The sequence below is a fragment of the Coturnix japonica genome, chromosome 14, assembly GCF_001577835.2.
Source record: "Coturnix japonica isolate 7356 chromosome 14, Coturnix japonica 2.1, whole genome shotgun sequence".
Taxonomy (NCBI): domain Eukaryota; kingdom Metazoa; phylum Chordata; class Aves; order Galliformes; family Phasianidae; genus Coturnix; species Coturnix japonica.
In genome coordinates this window covers 10072313-10100105 of record NC_029529.1, presented here as the reverse complement: position 1 = coordinate 10100105, position 27793 = coordinate 10072313, and the positions used below count along the sequence as shown (strand labels likewise).

The following is a 27793-nucleotide window of genomic DNA, read 5'->3' as shown; positions in this document are numbered from 1 at the left end:
TAAATAAGTTGATAACAAATCCTATATTTCAGTTTATAAAACAGAATTATTCTTAGAATTTACAGTGAGTTCTGTCTTCAGTGACTGCTGATAGTATTTCATTCCCCTTTCTTGTGAGATGCAGATACAATGCCTACTAAATGCCATTTATTAACTTCTGACAATAGCTAAGATGAAACTTAAGCAGCTGCCTAGGCTGGAGTGAAAAATACATTTTCTGAACCTCCTTGAAAGCTCTGAGTGCCCTTCTGTTTCCTGATAAAAATCTGCCTCTGTTTCCCCATCTTGACCTTCTTTGTCTGTGTGGTTGTGTGGTTGCTGCTTTTTTTAAAAACAGCTTACTTTACTAGCTGAGAAAACCATTTCAGTGGGCATTAGTATCTAGTTTGCTTCCTGTGCCTGTTTTTCTTAGTGCTTTTACAGGTGTCTGTTTCTTCCAGTCAGCAAAATAATGTAAGTGGCATTGAATGGGTTCCTTAAAGTGCTTTTCTTGGTGTTATATTACAGCTGTGTTTCAGATGGACTTCTGTTGTGATCGTAACATCTTCTTGTTGTTTTCTTTGTTGCTGTTGTTGCTGCTGTTGCTTTTTGTTTTTATTGGTAGCGCTGCTTGAAATTCCTGTTATGGCATTTTCTGTGTTCTGCATCATTCTGTTTTGCTATTCTGTAGCTGCTTTTATTATAACTGTCCTTTTTTGCTCCATCAGCATTTTAAAGGGTGATTGATAAGTCATCAGTGAGATGTATTGTGTTTATCCAGCATTTGTAAATATGGAGTTCATTTCATTCTTTCAGATTTATTTTTTGGTGCCTCGTTCTTCATATTCATTCTGATGTTAATCTGCTTAGTGATGACGCAGTGTGTCTGAACTGGTACACTTAAGAGTACTGTAATGATAGAGGCGTACTGAAATGTATGCCACTGGTGTTTAGGTTTGGGGTTTTTTAATTTATACCCGATTCCACACTTGGGTCATGTAAAATATAACATTTCTCATACTGCAGATTTTCTCTTCTTCGAATATTTGACCAAAGACAGTTGGGAATCTCATTCGTGTTAATGGAGATATGGCACTTGGCCACTGGTAGTACTCGTGCTTAATCTATCAGGACAATAAGACATTTAGGACAGTGAGAAATACATTTTGTGCTTTTTTTTTTTTCTTTGCAACATGATCTGTGATGTTATTTTAAATTATATCTTTGGTGTTGAGTCCTGTTTGCAGGCTTCCAATGTTTCCTTAGCTTTGCATTCTGTATTCTGTCCTATTCATTTTCAGTAGCTAAGGAAACATGACTGAGTCATTCTCTAAGCGGGCTGGAAAGTTGTTCATTTACAGCTTTCATTTTACCCTGTCTGATCTGGTTTCAAAAAAGTCTTATATCAGTGTCACTCCGTTCCTTATACTGTTTAAGATTTGTTATTAAATCATGTGTCTTAAAACCATGTTTTCCTCTTCCTCAACCTGAATTTCATATATTGTAAATATTTTTGATGTATTACTATTAAATATATATATATATGATTGTTTACCTCTAAGATCACCTACTCCAACCTTTAGCTCATCTCCACCATGCCCACTTGCCATGTCCCTCATTGCTACATCTCCGCTTCTCTTGAGCACATCAAGGGACAGTGACTGCACCACCTCGAAGGGCAGCCAGTGCCAGCATCTCACCCCTCTTTCTGAGATGGAATTTTTCCTTATATCCAATTTGAACTGACTTTCATAAACAAATGAGTAACTTTTCTCATCTCTCTCATAGTGCTTCATCTAATTTCCCACCACCGCATCCTTTTTATTTTGTCCCAGAAATGCTACTTATGAAAACATAGGGGACCTTGCAGATGTCAGTAATCAGAAACATCAGACAAATTATTGATCACTTTGAACATCTACATTTGGAGATTGATCTTTAACCATGCCCAGACAGCTTTTGAAGATCTCCAAGGATCAAGATTCCAGAACCTCTTTGGATAATGTGTTTCAGTGCTCAGTCACCCTCAGCATGTAAACGTTTATACAGAAAGAAGGCAGTGTACAGGTTTTGCCATTAAGATTTTGCTCCAGGGCTTATAAATATGTGAGATACAAAGTTGTTGGTACATATAAAAACAAATTGCAGTTTATTTATAGATTAGAGGTGAGGAAGATGGGGGAAAAAAAGAAAAGAAGAAAAAGAGGGAGGACTGTACTATATATACTTAAAAGAATTATAAGGAAATCTAAGTGTGTATTCAGTGTGGGCAAGTCATTGTTGGTGTAATAGACCAATGGAATCTGGAAGCAAATTTAAGTTAAAGTAATCAAATATTAAGTCTTGTTGGAACAGTTAGTTGTCCTCATGTAGTGTAGCCCAAGATTAAGCACGTTAAATTGGAAGTTGCTCTTTTTGTTGAAGTATCCTACGCATGTATTTTGAGTGCATTTGTTTGTGTTGATTATTTGGTGTGAAGAAAAAAACTTAGGAGTCTTATTTTTTGTATATCTGAGGATGAAATAATGGAAGAAAAAAAAAAAAAAGTGTCCTAAAGCAGCCGCAATACCAAGTATCATTAGAAATATTTGTTATCTTTCAGGGCTATATCAGTTGTTATCTTTCATACTTCATTATCAAAAAACGTCACAAAATTTATGTGAAATTTTGGGCTAATTCGGATTTGTCTGGAAACTTAATGCAGTAGTGTTGAATAAAGGGATTCAATTACAGTGTGCAGTGTTTTGTAAGTAACTGTCTTACATAAAAAGTTAATTAATCAGAGCTGTGTCAATTTCCTTGTGCCATGTCAATTTGCAGCAAGGTAATTAATCACTAATCGCCCAGCATGCAGCAAACTAAGGGACGATCCATGAGTCATTTATTGTTGTGGCTTTTTTTCAAAATAAATAGCACACAGAGCCATGAAGAAACACATCTTGCCTTTCATAATATTTTTATCAACAGTTTTGCATGTTGTAATAGACTGCAGCAACAAGCAGCTGTAGTTCAATGGAATATGAATATTAAAGAAACAAATGAGAGCAGATTTATAGGCCATTGCTTTTCTGTTATGTCAGTTTTGAGATTACACTGAGCAAATGAACAGTGAAAAATTACTCTTCCATGTGGAGAATGGTGATTAGACTTGTACATTAATTAGAGATTTTTGTTTTCCTTTTCAATGCATTTCAAATGAGAATGTCCTATAAGAAATTGTTTGTCCAAAATGCAGATTTATTCATTCCTAAATAACAGTGTTTAATATTGACATGTATTTTTGTACAGGGGTATGGAACTCATTGTTCCACTAATTCTGAGTAGGTTTCAAAAACAAACGTATGGTTTATATTTTGAACGAAAGAAATAGAAGGGACTTGTCATGCCTGAATTTGTTGTGTATGACAAATTTCTTTTCAATTCAGTTCATTCACAATTGGATCCCAGGGATAATAATCTCACAGAAATGACAGGTGAAGAAAATGTGGTTTTAGTTTGGTATTACTAAGCATTGTGAACTTTATAAGGAGTTTTTTGAACTTAAAATACATGCATATATGTATATATATACATATAATTTTAACAAGTTTCTTATTTTAAAAGCTGTGGTAATTGAGCTTTTACTTGCACAGAAGTTTGGACTGTGCATTTAAATGCAAAGTTCTACAAGTATTCAGTCTAACTTACTTAGTAAGTAAACTATTTAGTACTACTAAGACCAATGAAAAACTCACTTGACATAAAACATACATCAGGAGTAATTCCCAATTCTGTCTCAGCAATCTCAAATAATAATATAAATAATTCTGCTTGTCCTTCCTCAGCATATTGTCTATTATACCTCTTTGTTTTTAAATTATTGTCCCACACTTCTGAAGTATTTCCTCAACATGGGTCTTTCTAAACTGTGGTAATAATATAAATGTGTCTTCCTCCATTTCTAGCAGTTAAACTACCTTGCAGTAAATTAGCTATGAACCAATTCCAACATGATGTACCATTAAAACTCTTCAATGTAAAACACTGGAAAATTCTTGATAGCAGATGACCTGGTGATCTGTGCAGAGCAGGAGAGATTAGGAGTGATAAGGGGTAGGGTAGATTCATTCATCCATTTTGATGGCACACCTTTCTTGAGGCATATGGCACATTCATACAAATTCAAACCAGCACAAAAGCAAAGAATAATTGCCCATTAAAATGGCCATATATTTTTATGGCTTTGATACAAAATCTGCCCCCTGTTGTTTTTTACATCTGCTACTCTTTCATCCATCCCAAAGCTTTAAAACTTTAATACGCAGTGTATAACCCTTAAGTATTATTTTACCAGGTTGTGTTCCTCCTTTCCAGAACTGAAGCTTTATCAGTGTTCAGCCTTTGTTTTCCAAGGCTTAAGCTGAGTTGTGGTGTCTAGAAACTCAACTATCTATCTGTCATTTTTATTTAGGAGAAAATGAACAGACCCAAAGCTTTTGTATTTTGGGAGAAAATAAGATTTGAATAAATTTAATTTGTGAACACAAAGGTATAGGTATATATAGGCATGAAAGAGATATATCCCTCATACCTGTATATCTTCTCTATATGAGATTGTTATTTACCTAATTTTTACCCATGTTTTAACAAGTCCTGTTATTTCTAGAAAGTAGTTTACCTTTCAGAAACATTGCATTGTGCTGACCACACTTAATGCTTAAGGTTCAAACTGAAACTTGATTATGAGGTACCACGATAGTGTTTCCATGTCTACAAAGTATGCAGGAGACTTGGGCAATTTTCAGTGTAATCATTTAAGTGCTTTTTTTTTATTATCATTATTATTTAGGTTGTAATAGAAGATTATTTGTATGCTTTTTGATAATTATACTAGGCAGCAAACAAGCACTTCTACTCTTTTTCATTAGAAAAAGCAAAATTGTGTTTCCATTGTATTAACTGCTTTTTTTTTTCTTGTTACAGTTGCAGTGCCATTCACATTTAAATAGCATAATAACCAACTATAGAACTGATAGGGACTATTAGATGAGAACTTAAATTGCCTTTTTGGCTTATATTTGATTACATAACGTCCTTAGAGATGTGGATTTTGTGTTCTTTTTATTTATTTATTTATCCCTCCCTCCCACATTGTTTGTTTCTTTGTTTGTTAAACCTCCTATTGTTACCGATAACGAGCAGTTGGAGAAATTTCCCTTTTCTGTATCTCAGGTCAGAATATCAGTCTTCAAATTACTTTGTTAAATTTAAGCTACTTTTATTTAGAAGGGGACTCTGAAGCTTCCTAGCTGATAGTCAAACACGTTTTCCATGCCATTATATTAGCATTTTCACTGACTGAGTTTCAGTAGTTTGGCACAGAGGCACTAAGGAAGGTTGACCTACAAACTAGAAGTCATTAAATCCTTACCCCTCCTGGCTACTATATTCATTACTTTGGGGGCTGGTTGATGCTGCTTAATGCTTCCTGATGGGAAAGACCTTTTCATAAAATTGTTTTTATTAAGTCCATTATTCAGTTGCGTTCCAGTAGTGTTACTTCTGGTTATTTTGGGGTTGAGGATATTAAAAAGTTGGTTGCAAAATAAATTCTCTGGTTATTGTATGCTCCTAAACACCTGATTTCTCACCTGGGATAAAGTAGCATCTTTTTTTTTTTTTTACTGAATTCAAATCTAGGCTGACTTGATTGTTGGCTACATCAAACAGCATTGTTTTTATTAATGAGACTCTTCCAGGGAAATCAGACCTACCTGTGTTAATGCCATCTAAATTCCCAGCTTGCATTCTCTTATTTGCATACAAAGATTTTGTGTAAGACGATGAAACCTCTGATTGAAAGACTAATATACTAAGTTGACAACCCTGTCATCCAGTGAAAGACCATGCTTTAATATAGGCACAAATGTACTGCTACGCTGCAAGTCTTTTACCTAGTTCAAAAACATGGGACTGACCTGAATATTTTATATTTCTCTTTCTTTCTGTGCAGTGCCAGGATTTCCCTACCCTGCTGCAACTGCAGCTGCTGCATACAGAGGTGCCCATCTAAGAGGCCGAGGTCGCACAGTGTACAACACGTTTCGTGCAGCAGCACCCCCCCCTCCAATTCCAGCCTACGGCGGGTAAGGAGATCAACCTCTTTTACCTAATACCGTGAATTTCCAAACGCTGCAAACTGTTTGTAACTGTGGTGCATGCTGGTCGTGTCTCACTGCAGAAACCAACACAGCATGCAACCAATCCAAGAATTGGAAGTGGTGCACCTTGCACAGAGTATTGAAAAATGACTGTAATTTGTACTGCCATGGTTGGTGGCCTTATGCATTTGAGGTGTCACATATTGTTATGTAAATGTTCTTAGAGGCTGAATGCTCTGAACAGAGAAATTGTTTCAGCTAAAGATGTGTTTTTGATGATTGCAAACATCTGGTTATTAAGGAGGTTGGATCAAGTAACTTCTTTTTCTTCAAATCATCCACTGAAAGTTGTCTCTATACTAAAGGCTTAGTGTTCTTTTTATTTTTTTGTTTTGTTTTTTGTGGTTGTTTTTGTTTTGTTTTGTTTTTTACAGTTGTCTTTTTAATTACAATTTTAGGTTTTCTAGTTGATATTTCAGCCAAGTTAGAAATGCAGACTGCTTCTTTAAGGGTCACATGCATTCTGTTTAAATACCACCTTAACATTTCACTGTGAGTGACCTACCTTTACTAAAAGCAACAATTAAGGAACAAAAAAGACAAATTCATAGCAATCATTTTTTAGAAAATCAATATTATCTTCTGTTATCCAGAAGTGTAAAAGCATGGTGTATTTCTGAGGGAAAGAATGGAAAAACAGACTGTGGTAGCTCTATAAATGCTGACAGAATGGTTTTGTATAGTGCCTGTGGTCTTTACGAGCCCTAGCAGTGTCAAAATATTTTCAGCTATTAAGAAATCAGTAAGTTTGGTTAATCAGTAAATATGGAGGATCTCTGGGTGAAATAGTTTTTTGTGGTAAGAGGTTGTAGTAGATATGTCAGTACTTCTCTGTAGAGCAACCGGATCTTTCTGGAAGGGAAAAGGGAGGTTTGGAAATTATTGGAGTGAATGTGATTTCTCTCTGCCCTCACCATAATAATGCCACACAACTCATCTGCTCTGGCTTTGGATATCCTCCTGTAAGGAACCTTGCAGCACAATATGATGCTGAGACCCTTTAATTTAAGAGGCCGCATAAGGATGGTCTGTGTGTGTTGTGTTTGATATACCTATGTTTTATAGTTTAGTTAGTACAGTGACTCAACAGGAAGAAGTAAGTGCTTCGGCATGAATCTGCAGGATGGTTTGACAATTAGGTTGGACAGATCTCATGTGCCTTCATTATCTGTCCTTAAACTTGACTTTAGAAGGAGCCACTCATTCAATTAGGAGAGAAGTGAGATTGTTACGTTGGCATAATGACCTCCAGCTTTCTGAGCTGTCATCAGTCATCTAGGACTCTACTCTGCCATCCAATACATTGTCCAGTATTTATTAGAAGCAATCTGACTGCAAAATATTTCAATTGATAAGCTAAATAGAACCACAAAAAAGTGTTAAGGTTGGAAGGCACCTTAAAGATCGTCTAGTTCCAACCCTTTGCCGTGGGAATTATTTTTCCTTCCACTTATAGCTTAAAATAGCACATTGATTTCTGACACATAAATTTACATCTTTTGTGATTTGTGGATCAGCACAGACCCTGGTAGTTCCATTGCACTGCTCTGCAGTTGGATAGATGATGCTTTATTCTTTGGTTTATGTGTCATCTGCTAGTAACTTCACTGATACAGCAGTCCCATTCTGAATTTCTTTTCAGTGCTTTGTTCTGTGCCCACTCATTATGTATTCTGACTTATCAAAGAAGCCAAAAGGCAAAAGGAATCCTTGATCAATGAAAATAAACTGTAAGGATGTTGTTTTCAGTTACAATGGAAGTAAGAGTCGGGGAAAATTACAGAGAAAATAAAGAGATCATAGAGAATGAACCAAGGTACGAAAGGAAGCAAACAACACAGAACATCATTTGTTGATAAGAAAAATGGGAAAGTCTTTGTCTGCTGTTTTGCAATTAATTTAGTAGCGAGCTTTCATTTTTCACTCAAGGAAGTAGCGCTGCTTACAGCCCAACAGTTTTATGCAAAAATATTTTCAATGATAAAATTTTTGTCCCATGCATTTAATTTTGAATAATGATATTTAAATTTGCAGTAAAACTCAACAACTTACAGTTAGAAAATACAATTTCCTTTTTAAAAAGTACCTACCTGTAAACGTAATATGTAAAATCGATTTGAAAGCATTTTTTTTTCATTTTCTTCTATTTCTTTAATCTTTGACAGCTTACATGGAATGAAATATAATAAGTGATCTGAAATTATCTTTTGCACACTGATTTGTTTGTATTCAGAAGTTTTAGAGCTGTAACAGAAGCACTTTAAAATGGGAAATCAATGGCAAAGCTAGGAACGTGCATTTTCTTACCAGTACTACAAGTTTGTTATTGGTGGTTATCTCAGCTGCACTGCCTCAAGATTCGCTATTGCTATTCCAGCAAATACAGCACACTTTTCTAAGTCTGAGGAAAACTGGTAATACAGTCGTATTTAGAACCATTGTTTTCTTATAAGTCAAAAGACAGATTACATGCTTTAAAACACAGTTGTCCAGCCTTTTGGCTTGCCTGGGATGTGTTGAGTGAGGAGGAATCGTCTTAGGCTTGTTGATGTTTCGGTTGTTGCCAAGTGTTACTGTGTGCCCAGGGCTATACCAGGCCACTCAGCAGGGAAGAGATGCCACCAGGATGGCACAAGGCAGGGGGCAGGCCACAGAATGGGCTGTGTTGGGTCATATGCAGCTTGTAGGCCACAGGTTGAACATGTGTCATTTTAAAAAGAAGTCTTGATCTTTTCCTTTCTCAGGTAATGTTATTTAGGCGGTGTCCAATAACAGTCTAAGAAATGTTTTAATCAATCAGAAGCTGCTAGTACAAGTACTTGTATGACAGATTTTGGATGCAGATGGTGGTCAATGCACTGCCAAAAGAAAGGAGAAGGAAGCAGGATTTGTTTTCTTTAGCAAAAAGTAAGCAATGTGATTTTGTAGCCTGTAATTGCTTTAGAACACTGCTGAAGCTAGTAGGTCAGCATTCTTAAAAATCATTTGCCAAATAGTAAAACATGATGAGTGTGGCATTCCATCTTTCAACAATTGCCAAGAAAAGCTGGTATCCAGCACTGTATGTCTGCTAGTACTGCAGTTAAAACTAATGAGAAGCCCTTCTCTTCCAGCATCATTTGCCTCAAGGTCTAAAGAAGTTTAGTATGTGTTGACTGTGCATCCTTCCAAGAGTCTAATTCTGATGAACCTAATGGAGAAGTAGCTGATATCTTCACTTCTGTTTCTTTCTGTGGGAGAAGAGGGAATAACGATATGCTTTTCTCTCTTTCATGTTTCTGGGTTAGAGGCATAATAACAATCTCTTGTTATCTGAAATTTTTTTTAGTTTCTGAAGAAATGTAAGAAGGAGCTCTAAACTTTTTGTGTAGTCAGACAAGGGGAAAAAACAAAAAGAAGTAACCAACACACACACACACACACAAAAACTCCAACCATATGAACTTGACTGTTTTTGATAAAAGAAGGCAGTAAACAGATAATATGTTCCAGGATAACTTCCTGAATGTCCTACATCTTGTTTTGTTAATGAACTCATGAACTCATGGAATGAGATCTTTGGAGAATGGGCATGTGAAGTATGTAATTATACTGTATTTAATGGCTGGAAACGTGGAAGTCTAGTCAGATGCCAGCTGCTACCTGCGGAGAGCTTGCAGATTGATGAGTAAAGTAAAGGCAGAACAGCAAAGAAGAGGCGGGGTGGGGGGGAAAGGAAAAGGCTTGTATTAGAACAAGATAACTTGTTAGAGAAAGTGATGATATAATTTCATCTGTAAACAGAAAAAAGTAAATTATATAATCAGAGAAGACAATACATATGGGGACAAAGGAGAGAAATAGTACCAGAAATAAAGAGGACATAATGTCTATAAGAATGACATTGAGATGAGTGCTGAGGAAGAGAAAATCAAAATGTAGACCAAGTAATATACATGTTTATTGTATTATGTAATTAGAGTGCTGAAAATCTTCATTCTATGGTTTACTTTAAATAAGTTTATAATTGCATCTCTTCTGGTGTTTGTTTCATTAGGAAGGCTTAATATAAAGGGTATATGAAGGGATTTTGGCAGAGATCAAAAACTGGGAAATATATTTTATACAGCAAAGGTGACTACAAGCAATCAGAAAGTGGTCACAATTGAAATGCCTTTTTATTCCACTGACTCAATTACAACATGCACTTAATCTGCTTCATGTTAGTTTTGTTAACTTGTGCAGATTGTTTGTGTGGCTGAGGGCCATATACACTCAGCTGGTGTGAAATTACTGAACTAAGGTTTGCACACTTGAGAACTCTCTTATGCCACTGATGAGCTATTTAACCCAAGTTAAGAATAGAAAAATGGCAGTGAAGACAGATGTAGTCCTCACAGAATTTTATAAGTCTGAATCTGAAATACTAACCAGTTTGTCTTAATCAATTTACAACAAGAAATATTTTAATACACAAAGAATGAATAGAGTAGAATCTCAGGATTGTAGGGGTTAGAAAGGAACCTCTGGAGGTCATTGAGTCCAGCCCCACTGCTAATTCAGGTTCTCTACAGTAGGTTACACAGATAGGCATCCAAAGCAGTTAAACCCATGCAAATAAGTTCTTTACTTATTGGTTAGAAAACAGTTTCATAGCTATGAAAAAATAATTATAGGAAGTGATTGTGACATATGATTTTATTTAGATGTGTGTTTTCTTATTAAATCAAAATTTCAATTTTCTCTGTGTTTTTCTTAGCCCTATAATAATAAGTTCCCCAAATTTGTTATTTTAATGCTTCCAGATAATGTATTAATATATCACGGATGAAGTAATTCAGATTTCAATAACATGGCTATTTCCAGACCCTGTGTTTGTTGACAAGGAACTCAAGATTGATGTGGCTTCCAGGGCAACTTTTTGAAATTAAATTGCAAAAGGAGCTGTAGTGAGATGGGTCTTTCAGTGGTGCAGTCCTTCTCTTCCTAGGCTTGAGACTTACTTGATCTCTGTGACAACTTCAGAGAGAGAAAAGGGGATGATGAGTCAAGAAAATCACCCTTCAGAAAATCACATACTGATGAAAAGTGCAGCATAGTTCTTGATGCTTTATACTTAGTCTTTCTGTTAGATAACATATTTGACTCCCATGATAAGATTCAGTCACAAGAGTCAAAAAATGACAGTGAATGGAACAAATAGTCTGAAAATCTACAGCAATGTGCGGAAAACTAAGAGGAAAAAAAATCAAAAGTAGCAGGTCTTATATTCAACGTATCATACTACAAAAGCATAAGGAGGAAATCAGGTAAAATCATCTGATTTCTTTTCATAGTACATGTCCCACCTCCAAGTGTTATACTCATTTGCCTGTTTCTGTCTATTTGTGTTAAACTGGCCATGTTTAATGATAGTCATGCATTTGTGTCCCATTCAGTGATGAGTTCTTCCTCCAGTATAAAGTTTGTTAAACAGTTACAGAGTTGGAATTCAAAAGAAGTTTCTGTCTGTACATGATTGAGCACTATATGTAAAAGTAAGACCTAGGCAAATGAACTAACCTACTCAAGATTCCCAGCTGCATTTGGGAATTCAAAGTGTTTCAGTCTGTATTCACCTTTTGAGGTCTTCACTATAAATTCACAAATCAAGAGGAGGAAGAAAATGCGTCCTGTTTTTAGCACACGTTCTCTCAGATTTCTTGTTTTCTGAATAATAATGCTCAGTAATAATGGAAAATAGTATGCCTTAACATTCTGTGGTGGGTTGATCTTGGCTGGATACGAGACCCAGCTGCTCTCTCACTCCCACTCCTCAGCATAACAGAGGGAGAAAATAAGATGGAGCTCAAGGATTGAGATAAGGACAGGGAGATCACTTGCTAATTACCTTCATGGTCAATGCAGATTGGACTTGAGGAAATTAATTCAACTGATTACTAAGTAAGATAGCTGGATGGAGAGAAGCAAAGACAAGAATTATAACACTGAATTGTATGCATCTCTCTTTTCATAGTCTCAGCTAAACTCCTTCATTGCATGCTTCTCTGTCTCCTACTAAAATTGAGTGCTGTAGGGGGCTGGGAAATGGGGGATTGCAACCAGCCTAAGATTTCCTCTTCACTGCTCCTTCTTCATCCCAGTTTCCTCCTACTGCAGTGTGGGCTCTCCATGAGCTGCAGATTCCTCAGGACTTAGTGACCTGTTCTGGTGTGAGCTGATCCTCTGGTGTCTCTCAAGAGAGTTGCAGGGGAACCTTGCATTTATTCAGCATTTCTGTAGTTGTATTCATAGAAGTTAATGATAATGGAGATAATTATTTCTGACATTCTGAAGCAGTTATTTTGGACTGCCACTGTTTATTCTAGAGGTTGATCTGCAGACCTATTAAGTAGGAAAATAGTTTGTTTCAATTTTGTTGTTGTTTTGTTTTCTTTTTTGTTTGTTTGTTTGTTTTGTTTTGTTTTGTTATGTTAGAACTAAAGTAGTACTTCTGTCTTCCTGTTGTGCACTGATTTATTATCAGTGTTTCAGTGGCCATCTTGGGAAACATCAGAACTTCAATAAGAGAGAATGATTTCTCTCTGGAACACTGCATGAGAGTAATCGTGGATGCCCTTCTTAGATGATACATTTTTGGAGCAGTTTTTTCAGTAACCTCTTGCAAAATGTTCTGAGCTGTATAACCACTATGGTTTGATTGTTTTTTTGGTTGGTTTTTTTTTTTGGTTTTTTTTTTGGTTTGTTTGTTTTTAATCACATTATTTTTTTAAAAAAAAAGAGCTTTATCTTAATTTTGTTTAACTCATGCTGTGTTATTGTAATTAACATCTTGTTTTGAATTGTCTATTGAACACAGAAATATATCATTTTAGATTTGTTATTTGAAGCCCTAAATAATTTCACACACTGTAAAACAGCACTGATCTCTATAGCATCTTTTTGATGTGGAGTCTGTGTTTGGCCTTTTATATAAAGGAACGTGTAATCTTGTCCAGAGATAATTTAGAAAATTGAGTCCTTGTCCATGGAATGAATATGCTTTTTTTTTCAAATGCACATCATTTGAAAAACAGACTTGCTATATGAAATTCCCAGTAATGACCTCTGCCTGCAATAACCTTTGCACTGTTTGTATATGATTTGTGTGTGTTATTCCTGATTGTGTAGTTCTATCTTGAAGTCATGTGGAATGTTTTCTTTCTTACATGCAAATAGGTGTTACACAAGAATGTAATATTTAAAGAAAAATTTGAATATAAAAACCAAAATGTAGCTACGCTATAAGATAAATAATATTTTTTCTGATAACAAATGATGTAGGCCAGATTTGACATATTCTAATCTGCAGACCAAATAAATGGAAAAACACATAAGTAAATATCTGGCCTTAACCAAAGTGAATGCCAGCAACTCTGATATAAGCAGAGTTTTCAGAGCCAGGTTTTCATATGTTATGCCACAGTAAACTTGTCATTGATAAAGTATAATTCAGTATGTGTGCATATTTTTTATTTTCTCAAGTGTATCTGTCTTAGACACCAGTTTATGCCAGTGGCTTTTGGTCACTGAACTCAACAGATCAATTATATTTCAGACGTGAAAATACTTTTAGGAATTGCAGAACAGCTTAGGCTTGCAACTTGATAATTATTATTCCAGATGCTAATATTTCAAACTGAGAATTTTGTTGCAAATAACCTGTTGAATGCTCTCAAATTTAGTCATGGAGACAGCTTCTACTGATTCTGTATTGGAAATACCAGTTTTAAGTTTTAGAACTGCAAAATAAAAGCTAAATTGCTGGACTTCTATAATGTGTGTAATTGTTAGATCGATTAGATCTAACAATCTAGATGTTGCATATTTCCAGTTTTATTTTGTGTAATGATTTAAACCATCTTTTTCATATTCTATCATTTCTCCCAGAGGGTTTAGAATCTAAAATGTGTGCTAATTACAATAAGAATTTGTCTAAGCTGAAATGAAGCAATCTTTAAGTGCAACAGAATTCCGCATTTTTTAAGACAAGAATTAGTAATGTATCCAACTACCATCATGGAAGCTCACAACTATTGGCATGTTTCCCAAAGTGGTAAAATGGCAGTGAAAAAGGTTAACAGTTTTCTCATAAGAATAGCATTATTCTGTTCTAACCAGACCTGTTGTCATTATCATGCATGTGTAACAAAGCAGTACCTATAAATACTCTCATGTTTGTGTGCGTTGTTTATTTGAAGCAGTGGGTGTAGAATTCCATCAATATAATTATTTCACACATTTCCCGCACCTTATAACCTACTTTTAGCTTTGTTTTCCATCTAAGTAGTGATGAAGGCCACTTTGTTTTAGAGGGCTGACAATTACAGGACAAGAAAGTAATATTTCAGGAAAGAACATTTTCTAAATGAATTAAAACAGGCCACAGGATTGGACCATTGAAAATTTTTAAAGGAAAAAAAGATGTTGTCAATTTTTCTTTTTTTTTTTTTTCCTTTAAAAAAGGAAAAAACAGCTTGCCATAAGTGTTTTCCAATTCTGCCATGCTTCACGTTTCACCTCTTTTTGACTAAGCATTTGGCATACTTTTATTTTAAAAAATTCAGTACAGTTCCACTTCTGATAATTGCTACCAACCTCCTTAACCAATGTGAAGAGTGCCTTCCTTCCCCCCTCCCTTTGTTCTTGTGACAAGACTAACCTCAGCTGTGCAGGGGTTGGTGGCATTTGCATGTGGAAATGCACTAATATGGATGTTTTTCTTTGTGTGTGCATCCTTGCAGTGTTGTATACCAGGATGGATTTTATGGTGCAGACATTTATGTAAGTATTCATTGATGTGCATGCTGTCCTTGTACATTACCAGAGTCATTCTTTTTACAAGTTTGCTGCCTAGCTTGACTCTGTTTTGTCTATTTACCATCCCTTGCTTGTCAGAAAGAATTGAGAAGAATATCTCTCACATTGGAAGACCTTTCTGTTCATTACATCAATCATTGTTCAGTGGAGCTGAATTAACTCTTCAATCAAATGTTGAATAAATGCAAAAAGATGTGAAAAAATGTGTGCATGCATGTATGGTTGTGTGTGGAGGAGTGTCTCCCTTCAAAATTAAAGTAAGAAAAGTTATAAAGCAAAGCAGAAACATTCTTCTGCCAGCCCCCAAAAGCTGGGTTGTTTTTTTTTTTTGTTGTTGTGGGTTTTTTTGTTTTTTTTTTGTTTTTTTGGTGGGGTTTTTTGTTTGTTTATTTGGTGGTGGTTATTTTTTCTTTTCCTAAACAAGGCTAGTTGAGCATTAGTGATATTTGAAGTATGAAAATGCAGTATGGAGAGGTATACAATCAAATAAATTTTCTCATTTGGGATATATAAGTGCTGTGGTAGAGCTTAATTATGCTGCAAGTTTAAGACATGTCTCTGTAATGTCTGTCATTTGAATAGACTTCTGTAGACTGCTCTTTTAAAATCCACATAATTTAAATGAAATAGGTATAGATTGCTCAAGTTGTATGAAGTGTTTATTGTTATCGTTGTTAATAAGTGCTGGTAGCCCTGCATAGTTATTACCAGCTTCTCATTAAAATGTATATAGCTCAGTGGTCACCCAATAAACAGATATTATTTAGAGTGAATTAATTTTACCTTTTCTAACCAGTTTCATTTTAAAAGATAGTTTTAAACTTCTTTTCTTACTCATGTTGAAGTTTTTACCTTGAATATAAACAGAGAGGCTATTTACACCTGAGTATACAAGAAGTTTAAGACTGAGGTTGAATTTCAGGCTTCTAAAATAATTTTTGCTCACTGTGTTTACAGTTTTTTAAAAATGCATGGATATGAAATATGTTACCTGTAATGAAGTATCTTTTACACCTGTTACTAGTTTTGCAATAGCAGACTGGTCCAGGTATCTTTATTTCAACAGATAACTTGCTAAATCCTAATTGTGCTTATGTTTTACTGTCTCTTCAGTTACAAAGAAATGGGTGAGGTGAAATTGGTATGAACATTAAAAATTCACTAGGTAGTGCTGGGAAACATTCTTTGTATTTATTACCAGCCATCTTTTAGAGCTATTTCCAAAGGAACAGAGTATTTTTGAATAAGTTTTATATGAAAGGAAAACAATTTGAATTTACGGAGGAAGTAGATTTTGGTTTTTTTCATGTGATAAAAGGCTGATACCCAGCTGAAGATTCATTTGCATAGTTGAAAAATATTTTTTAAATAGATTAACATAGTTTAAAACTCTCTGTGTACTGAGTTATGCTATCTGTAACATATTGTTAGTGGCATATGAGAATCACTTATTTGTTAAAAGCTTACTCAAGTGTAGTAAGACTTCTTAAGTCTCACTTAAACACATTACTGTTGAATTTTTGAGCTGTAGGGAATATACAGTGTTAAATTTCTTCAAGTGTGACTTCCGATTTTCATATTTCTGCAAATTGTAACATCAGTTTTTGCCCAGTTTCCCAACCTGAATATCTAAGAGGCATCAAGAAATCTACCTTAGTATTGCTTAATGTTTATAGTGTAGTTTGGAATTTGTGTAACTGTTTATGTATCAGTTCATGGTTTTGGAAACCACCATTGCTGCAAAGCAAGGTCTCTCTTTTAGTGCAACAAAATCATTTCATTTTAAGGAGCCCTATGTCTTCTCAAAGTTCATATAATTAAAACATTCTTGTGGAAATCTATTGTTTTTATAATGTGTACAGCTTCTTAGTTTATAATTTATTTTTCTTCACATTTTTCTTTCTTCCATACAAAAAATTTTGATGGTAAAAGGAGGGGAGAGCTGGTATAAGTTGAAAGAAAATTTATTATGAAGTTTATTAGTTCTCAGTGTATCAGTTTGTGGCAGACAAAGGTATTTATTAAATCCCAATTGACTATGATACAGTTCTGCTCAGCTTTTCATTTTAATCACTGAGATGAAGCTTTGGGAAAGAACAAGTGCTTAGTGGGGAAAAAAAAAAAAAGAGAAATAAATAAAATTGTAAGTATATAGGTTGTAATAGTAAATTGGGGAGAAAAGAACCATTAAAATGATACAGAAAACAAAATCAAAGGAATGCTACTAAAAACTATACCAATGATATTAACCAACAAATATATCAAAGTAGATTTCATTCTGATATGATTACACTGATTAGCAACAGTGTTATGGACTATGCCAAGGTAGCCTTTGGTGGCAAGGGAAGCTGGGAATTATACTGACTGTGTCAAAACTACAGGGTGAAACAAGAACAGAAAATAACCAGAGTTGTTTAATACTAACCAGAGGCATAGAAGAGAGGAGCAATATAAAAATGGGTGGAAAATACAGTCTTAAAATGAAAAATCCAGGCCCATGACTATATGTAATACAATATATTCTATATTTCGTACGGTACGATATGAAATGTAATAATGTCTCTGAAATAGCTGAGCTATTGAATTCCTTTCTAAATGTGCCTTTAAGTAGGAAAAATATAGGAGATGATTAGGAAGAAAGGAAGACCTTTTAAAATTAAGTATTGATTCACTAAGAGAAAAAGTCATTAAAAAAGCATTAGGGTTGCCTGCCAGCAAATACAGAAGTTCCTAGATGAAGATTGACACCTGCAAAAATAAGAAAATACACTCCACAAAATGAAACAAAAATAGTAACAGATGAAGAAACAGGCAGTTTAAATGGTAGTGCTCCACTATTGCTTTGCTTTGTTGCAATTCTTTTTTCGTACTGTGGGCATGAAGAATGTTTTCAGAACATGTCAGTCTTTGGTAAACAACTGAAATGTGAAAAGGCTCAGAAATAGTGCAAACTTTAAAATCTCATCACCAGTTTCAGAAGCAGTAATGTGTATATTACTCAGTCTCATTGCTCGCTGTATGATCTTTTTTACTTTTTCTAAGGACTCTGGACCTATGATACTAGAGCTAGTAAAGGGTCCGAGATAATTCATATGTACATAGGTAGATAAGGATTTTTTTTTCTGAATTAATGGTTGAGAATAAGGCATACTTTGTGAGCAAGGGAATGGAAAGATATTATCAACAGCTAACGCCATCTCCTTGAGTTGAAATGCAGAGGATGGTATTGAGGATGGAGCATCTATCTACTTTCCAAGCGAAAAGCAGACACTTTCATTAAACTGTATCAATTATCTAAGCAATATTCCCTTCCTGCTGGATGGGCATGCTCTGATATCCTGGAAGGCACTATTCTTATGTGAAAAGCAGGGATACGTAGTTAGCACCAAAATCTTATCTTTTTAGTACTGAAGGTTTTTTTTGCGTTTTTTAAATGAAGAGATATGACACAGAAATAGAATGACTGGAGAAATGTCTTTTTAATGGGCAAAGAAGTCAGAAGGTGTAGTGTGTGGCTCCTTCTAATGCTCTATCCAGAGGGATACTCCATGGTAAGATTTCCAAAAGTTCTAAGATGTAATGATGAAGTGTCTTCATCTTCTGAATCTTTATTTTTGATTTAAACAGTATTTTGAAAAAAAAAAATGCTGGCTCATTCCTTATGATGGTACTGGATTAGAAATACTTCCATGTGCTGTTAATTTATATATATTACCAATCATTTATATGAGGCAACAGATACCTCTGGGATTACCATTAATGCCTAAGAATAGAAAAATACACGCAAAAACTTCTCAAAAACTCGGAGTGAAAGGAGGTATAGGAAGTAAACAATAGGGAAAATATTCTCAACGTTCATATAAAATATAAACTGTTATTAAAAGAAAAAATAATGGAAAATAGGCATCACTTTGAGTGATATAATTTAGATGTGTTTACAAATAACATTGCCAGTGCATCTGAGATCAAGATAAAATTTTCATTATTTCAGGATAAAGTGCAGACATACATGGTATAGTAACTTATGAATGTGAAACTTATTTTTGTGGAAATTACACTCAGTACGCATACACATTTAATTTAAAAGTTTAAATGTATTTGATTTTCCATTCATTTTCATTTTATCTTATCCAAAATTTCTGCAAACACAGCTAAAACTGATTAGGTTTTCTCTGTAACAACTGACTACTGATTTCGCACTTATCCCACTACTCTTTGTATTTACTTGAGCCATGGAGATATATGGAACAATGAAAGGAAATTAATAAGTAGTTTTGGGGAACTTGTCCAAATTCCATGCTTGCATCTTTCTTTCCATCCCTACGTCCATCTTTCCTTTACTCATTAAAATCATTGCATTTCTGTTTCTTTATAGAGCATTATTGCAAGAGCCTGTGTATGGCAATAAGTTACTACAGGTATGACATGCTGACTGATGGAAAATACTCAGTAGACTGAATATAGACTGTTGTGAAGTCATACTAATCATCAAGTTATTTAGTGAGAATATGGATTCTGTGTGTAGAAATGATAGGAATAATCTACAAGCTGTCTTTGATTTCCAGACTGTATTACATTCACAGCCTAAGTAGTACAATATTTATTGCAAGTGTTCCATTCTTTATATTATGCCAGTGACATACATGTATATATTTGGACTGCAAGTATTTTGACTTCAGTATGTACTTAATTTTTTCAGGCAACTTAAACTGTGTTAGCATTGTGATATCCTTCCCTTGGAAGTAGAAAATACATGTGTGCAGATAAGGCAGTAGATATTTTTAATAGTCTTAGCTGGATATAAATTCTAAATAAGAATTCATAAGTCAGATACTTTCTTTACTTGCTGAGGGAAAGTAAAACCAAAATAGTTCTAAAATGTAGGATGTGACAAGGGGGAATAGTTTTAAAATGAAAGAGAGCAGAATTATATTAGATATTAGGAGGAAATCTTAGAGAGTGATGAGAAGCTGGCACCAGCTGCCCAGAGAAGTTATGGATACCTCATTCCTGGAGGTGTTCAAGGCCAGTGTGGATGGAGTCCTTGGCAGCCTCATCTGGTAGCTGGAAACCAGCATACAGCAGGGGTTGGAACTGGATGGCCTTCAAAGTCCCTTCCAATTCAACCTATTCTCTGACTTTATGCTTCTATACTTCTATGATCTGATATAATTGAAGTAAAACCTTAAGAAATAGCACTAAACCAGAGCTTCAGAATACAAAAGCTGTGAAATTATTCCCTCATGTTTTACATTTAATTGTATCAGAGGATAAAAGTTTGAGTTTGGAAGAGACGTCTGGAGGTCAGTGTTTTTCGGCTGCTCAGTCACCCTCACTGACAAAGTGCTTCCTGATGTTCAGATTTAACCCCCTCTGTTAAATTTTGTGCTCGTTGTTTCTTTTGTTGGTATGAGGAGTATGGTTCTGCCCTCTGTGCACTCTCCATCAGGTATTTATGCATGTTGGTAAGATTCCCCTGTGCCTTCCCTTCTCCAGGCTGAACAGCCCCAGGTCTCTAAGCTTTTCTCTCATTGAAGAGATTCTTCAACCCCTTTATCATCTCATGCCCCTTATTTGGACTCTGTCCAGTATTTACATGTCAATCTTATACTGAAGAGGACTACAGGCTAGGCATCACCAGTTGTAGGAGGGATTATCCCCCTTGATCTGCTAGCAGTGCTTCTTTTAATCCAACCCAGGTTATCATTAATTTTAAGAAGCAAGGATGTGTGAATTTGATGTCTGTCTGGGCCCCCAGGTCCTTTCCTACAAGGCAGCTTTCTAGCTGGTTGCCCCCAGCCATGTCCTAGTGCGTGGGGTCATTTTTCTCTAGGTGGAACTCTGCACATCCCTTGTTGACCTTCATGAGGTTCCTGCCATTTATTCTAACTTGCTCAGATCCCTCTGGGAAGCAGCACGTCTCTCTGGCCTATCAGACATTCCTCCCGGTGTTTGTCATCGGCAGACTTGCCAATGGAACAGTACACCCCCTTAATGGCAGATCATTAATGAAAATAGCTTTCGTTACAAATATGAAATTGTGACATAGGCTTGTAGAGAATTATGATCTCATTGATATTCAAATCTATCCTGCAATTTATATCTCGAAAAAAATATCAAATTTTATAACTTAGATGTCTTTTTATTGGTTGAGACTCATTTTTTTTTTCCATAACATTCACAAATTTGTGATTGTTCAATCCATGGCAGCTTAATAAAATTCAGAGTTGACCTTCATTGTTCAGCAACATTTCTTGAAAGCAAATCAAAATGCAGGCACCAAAGGAGTGCAACACTTATTAAGGGAAAGCAGGTTTTGAGCAAGAAAGGATCAGTCTATACAAACTGACCAATTTTGAGTGGTACCCAAAGGAAAGAAATAAAATTCTTACAGAGCCTGCCGTCTGTAAGCTTAAGACCAGCTGATGTGTGAACAGCCTGCCTCATTTTAGTCTGCTTAAGAACACTGAAACATTGATACTTCTGATGGTGACCTATTTTCAATACTGTACCAGGGTAGGAAATCAATATGTGTGCAGTTGGATTGAAATGAAGTGACCTCTTGCATATAAATGGAGATTTTTAGGAATGCATTTACTTGGACAAGCAAAGGAGTCATGAGTGTGTCTGACAGAATCTTATCACACTTGTAGCCTACCACACATTTTCAGAGGACATTAAAAAGAAGCTTATCTTCTTCAAGTTTTGTTCCCATTTGAACTCCATCGTATAAGCCCTCACTCTGAACAAACAAGCAAAAAGCTGTGGCAAAGCCCTGAAAAGGAGGAGAGAAGAGGTGAATTTGTGTAATCTCTCACGTTTCTCCTTGTAGCACAGCCCAGGCCAAGTGCTCATCTCAGTGTTTGCTGGTTTAGTTTGCACTCAGTGACACTGCTTGACATCTGATTGCCTGCATGCACATACCTGCAAGCAATATGTGCCTGTTATACATTTTTGACAGTAATAGCCTTTTATTGGTTTATAAAAATCAAATGATCTAAAATGAGAAAGTATTTCTCAGTGCTTCTGTGCTTGCACACTGAAGGAATCTGCTACAAAAGGGAAAGCATATAGAGTATTATGAAAGCACCTGCCTTCTTCTAGTGGTTGAGTGATACAATTGCATCTGACAGGGAGCTGACCAGTAGTCCAGAGGTAAATGTGCTATTCCTTATGTGAGCACTTGAAAAAGTCAGGAAGAATGTTCCTCTGTTTTGTTGAAAATTCTAATGAGTTTCACTTGCAAAATTAAAATAGAAAACTCATATAAATATTTCCAGTGTAAATCTACTAATGATATAATAAGGGTTGAACAGTAAGTAGAACAGTAAGCCTGTTCTACTAGTCTTATGTTCTTTACAGATCAACACATTACCTTGTTTGAATGCAGTCTTCAAAAATAAAATCCTTCCATTGAAATGAACACTTTAGGAAAGAAAGAAAATTTCTTCAAAGCTGAGTGACCTGATGCTTTCTTTCTCAACTCTTTGTTAAGGTGGGGGGAAAGGTGGGAGAGGAAATGCAGAGTCCCATGTCCCAGAGGATTAGGGGGTCGTAAATTCTAATTGGAACGTAAATCATGTTTGTGTTATCTGTGGAGACTGGCCTCTGTTTGTTAATTGGCATGCTGAGATCATTTTGAAATGGTTGATATAACACTGTGGTCCATTGAACAGGAAGCTCTGCTGTTTTCACAGTTTGATAATCAATGCATCACTGCGCACAATTCCTTTCAAATGTGTGTTTGTTTGTCCTGTTTGCTTAATTGAACAGCTGCAATTACTGTTACATACAACTGAATGTTAATTCAGGGAAGAAGAGAATTTTCCTTCTTCATTATAATTAAAAGTATAAATTGGAAACCTGTATAACATTGAGTGTTAATTCAGTGCACTAATTCATAGATTTAATCAACCAGGTATGATAAATCATATTTTATATGGGGAAAAAAAGGGTTACTGGTATAGTTTTTTCTCTTAGGTTCAACACAGCCTTATTAATGTGCATATGCTGCATTCATAAGAAAAATTGCTACTTGAAAACTTGCGGAAGAATACAATATTGTGTTTTAAAAAACTATGCTGATGAATACAGTTAATTGCTTTCTCCGCATCTCTGGAACAAATCTTAACAAGTTTGTGGTGATAAATTTTGTTTAACAATTCACTCAAATAGGCCAAATGTATTTAACCCTTTAAAACTGAACTTACAGCATGACTGTTATATTCCAATCTGTTGTTGCTAGAATTTGCAATATATTAATTAAGCTACTGTAGCAATCCAGTTAGAATGTAAGTTTGTGTTTCAGGGTGGTTATGCTGCCTACCGGTATGCCCAGCCTGCCACTGCCACTGCAGCTGCCTACAGTGACAGGTAAGATCTCATTTATTGCTAATAAATATCTGACCAGTGGAAGCTGAAGATAATTCTATAAATTTGCCTTGTTGAAGTCTCATAACTGTCTTGTTGCACTGCAGATAATTGTGATATCCAAAACGGGCTGTTTTATTATAATCCATGAATAGCGATAAATTGAGAGTTTTTAGGCCTTAATTGAGAATCAGGCATGAGATGTGCACGTTCCCAAGCTGGACATCATCCAGTTAATGTCTGTGACCCTTGTGCAGTTTGGATAAATATACATACAGCTTCATGATGATCTGCTACGAAAGATCGTAATTTGTCTTAGGAGCACTATTTCAGTTGATTTAGAAGCTGAACCTATTGAGTGCCCTCGATTCTTATTGACTTTATTTCAGTCAGTAGAAATTGGGAATGAACTGCATCTAAGCTTGAACTGTCCCAGGCAAAAATATATATATATTACCTTCTTTTCCATTTGCTTTCTTTCCAAGCATGTGATTTTTTGAAATAGTGGGAAAAACAATAGTTACACTTTTTCTGAAGTATACTTTTGTCTTCAAAATGTAAACCACATTGATGAAAGGAATACCAGAACTAACAGATCAATTAAGCATGCATAAGAAAAACATACAACGGTGTAATATCCATAAAATAAAAGTGATGTTATATAAATTAACTCATCTTCTTGCAAGATGAGAATGAACGCCCATTTCATCTTGATGTCTAAATTGTAAGTTTCCAGTACGAACTGAATTTTGTCAGACTGCACAAAATTAAACGTGCATCAGTCTTTGCAGTGTGTCTGGACATTACTTAATAATGAAAAGAAGGAACGCCCTACTTGTTCTTCAGAAATTGTACCCTAAACAGAATCTTTTCAACTGTTTCCATGCCTTTGAAGAGTGTACAATATAAAGGGAACATGCATGTAGCGAAAGACAGATACATGCATGTATTTTGCTTCATAGCAACAGTGAAATGTAAGGTCACCATTTTCAGTTCCTGGTATATAAAAATTTTCCCTTGTAATCAAGCAGATAATTTCTTAAGTCTTGAATTTAAAAATTACTTTTGATGCTAAATTAAACATTGCTTTTAAGTGTTTCTGTTTCCTAAAGAAATCAAGTGATTAAGAAATTTCAGTGAACTGTTTCTTAGATTGAAGTGCTGTTCATGGATTCTGTATTTTTAAAATAAAGTACCATAATATGAATGTTACAATGCTATGCATGCATATTTGCCTTAAAAATGCTTATTCTGGATAATGAAGACGTATTTTTTAAAGTTATGTGAATAAAATAATTTGCATGTGTGGCTGAGGCATGCTGTGTCAGACAGGTAAGCAAGTTACTTTCTATTATTTTTGAACCAGTAACATTGATTAGATACTGCTGTTTGCACTATGTTTGCAAAGTACTGTTTCTACTTAGGGTAACCTGCAAGGTGAAGTGCTATTCAGTAGTTTCATTTCATTTCCACAAAGGTGTGTTAGCATATTGCAGCTCTAGAATGTTTCTCTGAGCTTATAATGCAAAGCAATTCCTAATCCTAAAAATTTACTAAGTTGAAAGGACAATATTAAAAATAGCCTCCCATGGATAGACATCTTTTGCTAGATATCATTCAAATTTCCCCCGATCATTTTATAGGTTGATTATTCCTACAGATAAACGAATTTCTGAAAAATCTATATGTTACATAGTGAAACTGAGCCATATGAAAATTACTTTAAAATGCTTTAATTACAAATCAGGTACTTTCTCATAAATCAAATGCTAAGGTAAAAGATCAGATGGTTGCATGTTCTGCTATGGGTAGAAAGTCAACCTCACTAACAGTTCTGCTGTAAATAAAATTGTTTAAGAAAAAGACAGTGTCCTTAAATGTTGCAAAGAAAGCTTGAGATGGTCTCAGTAGTAAAGCAGTTGTTACAACCATTTTCATTCAAAAATACTTAATTTTCAGATACATTTTGTGTATAAATAGAAGTGTAATAACCTGACTGCTGCATAATATTAAATATCCTAAATGAATTATAGATACATTTTTTTTTAATTTAACTTGTCCTTTTAAATGTGGTTAGACATCATCTTTGACCTGCTTTCCCCAAATGAGTTTGGTTGCTTGTGTTAATTACAAATACTGTAGTTGAACTTCTTAATGGAAGAATCCTAAAACAACTAAAGAGAACAAAACATAACAATCTGCATATGTGAAACTATATGCAAACATGGATACCCCTGATTATTCCCAAAGTGTCTGGTTAATTTTACTAACTTTTTATTCATTTCTAATGAATTCAGTCATTATTACCACAATTGCTAAAATAAAGAAATACAGTTCAGTTCTACTGCTTGTTTATTTCCTTCTCAGTGTAGTAGTAACTCACTGTCATCTGGCAATACTGAAGACTCCATATCTGATTATACACTGATCATTTTTGTTGTTACTTTAAGCCCCTACTTATTTAACTTCAAGTGAAGTACACTTACTGTTTACATTGAAATAATGTTTTGATAAATTAAAACTAAAGGTTAACAGAAAGATTTGGGATTCAAAAATGGAGACACTGACTACAGTGGATCAGCATACAGTGAACACTGGAACAGAGCTCAGTTTTTAAGAAATGCAATGGTATCCTTGTTTGTCACGGTTGGAAATATTGCTGGAAATAGGGAAAGAACAGATTAATAAGGGTGAGTCTGCTGGCTAAGGAAATCTCATGAAATAAATCGAAGCCAAACCATAACCATAGTAAGGAAAGTACCAAAGTATATGTATTCTAAAAACAAATTCACCATTAATGTAGGACATCCATATTTCTTCAGTTACTTCTTAGAACTGTAAAAGAAAATAATAACCAAATAACCAAAAAAGTTCAGTTTGTTTTATTGGTGAAGCTATATAATCACAAAATGCAGCTTTAAAAATTTTACATTGGATTTTTCCGCATTGATCTCTCCTGATACGAAAATGCATTTAAGGAGATGAAGATCTTTCGTTAAGTGGATCAAAAAATAATTATTAACTTTCTAATTCTTAAAAAGTTTCTGAAAATTTTTCTAACTGATAAAAGAGGACCTCTTGGTCTGCAGATGTACTTCAGCATTTAAGAGCTTTGCTTCCCAACACTTTAAAGTGAAAATGCTTGTAAAAGTAATTATAATGATGTACTAATACAATAAATCGGATGTCAACAAAATGCTAGTGCAACTTCTATTCGGCTTTCATATAAGATTTTCAAAACTATAAATAAAAATGTAGTTGTTAGATTTCTCTTAGTGTCTGAAGTAAGAGGAACTAGCAAAGTCATCAGCTTTTGTATTTATGAGGTAGAACAAGTCAAAGCATGGCAGTGGGGTATATTGTCATTTTGTCATTGCATGTTCACTTGATGTTGCTAGTATGTCTGTAATGCTGTATTGGATTTGACAGATTCATCACATAGCTCAGTGAATGGCTTGCTTGAACTAAGCCTATGGGCAGATTTATTCTCATTGATTGGCTATTGGTTTTGTGTTTTTTTATTTGATTATTGCATCTTTGATCAGAGTAAGAAAAATGTTCCTTTCTTGCTTATTAAGTTTGTCAGCAATATTTATGATAGCATATGTAATAGTATTATAAAGCAAAACCCCAATAATAATGAACTATCCCTGCCTGTAAGGCAGAATCTTTTCACTTGTACTGCTTGCTAACCCTCTTAATACTCAATAATTGTGTGTTTATATATGTATGGTTATGCATTCATATATATACACACATTCCCCATCCATCACTCACCCACAAACACATACACACAGACATGTGCACACACACACACACATACATACATAAATTGGTAGACGTAGACATTAATTCCTTTTTCCCCTTAATTTAGTATCCAATTTAAATATCAATGTAGCAGTGAGAAGATTCCCACTATTTTGTTGTTTAATGACTTATATCCTTTGTTCTCTTATCAATGGAAGCTGACTTTTTTTTTCTATTTTTTTTTTTTAAGAAAAACAAAATAGAATTTATTTCAAAATATTTTGCACACATCTTGTAGCATAAAAATGGATAATTTTTTCTTTATCAGTTTTATGTTACATGTTCTGGAGTCATACATAGGATTTCATACAGAATCTGAGACAGGAGGTTTTATCATATTAAAGTTCTGTATTTTCCAAATTTGAAGTCTTTCTTACTCCTGTTAAAGTCCTGATTTTCCAAAAGTTTTTGGAAAGTTCTTTAAATACCTTTGCGGAGTATTTATTTTTGTCAACATCCCCTTGCCAACAGTAATAGAATTCAGTGTATTTTCCAGTTCTCTTTGTGCAAGTAGTTGAGATTAATGGTTGGTATTTCTATTCACATTATTCTAAAGTAGGATAATAAGTATAGATTTTATTCAACTGGAAACATACTCT

The 27793-nt window shown here is 34.8% G+C and overlaps 1 protein-coding gene across 10 annotated transcripts in view; it reads left to right on the top strand.

The window, feature by feature from the left end:
- Positions 1-27793, top strand: part of RBFOX1 (RNA binding fox-1 homolog 1) — a 107647-nt gene that overhangs the window by 58126 nt on the left and 21728 nt on the right. For 6 of the 10 annotated variants that reach the window (XM_015877147.2, XM_015877145.2, XM_015877144.2 and 3 more), the window contains 3 exons: positions 5972-6104; positions 14942-14981; positions 23326-23390. In XM_015877147.2, the coding sequence (XP_015732633.2) occupies positions 5972-6104; positions 14942-14981; positions 23326-23390 (238 nt within the window). The remainder of the gene's footprint in view (positions 1-5971; positions 6105-14941; positions 14982-23325; positions 23391-27793) is intronic. The other 4 variants (XM_015877149.2, XM_015877151.2, XM_015877148.2 and 1 more) reach the window with 1 other exon arrangement.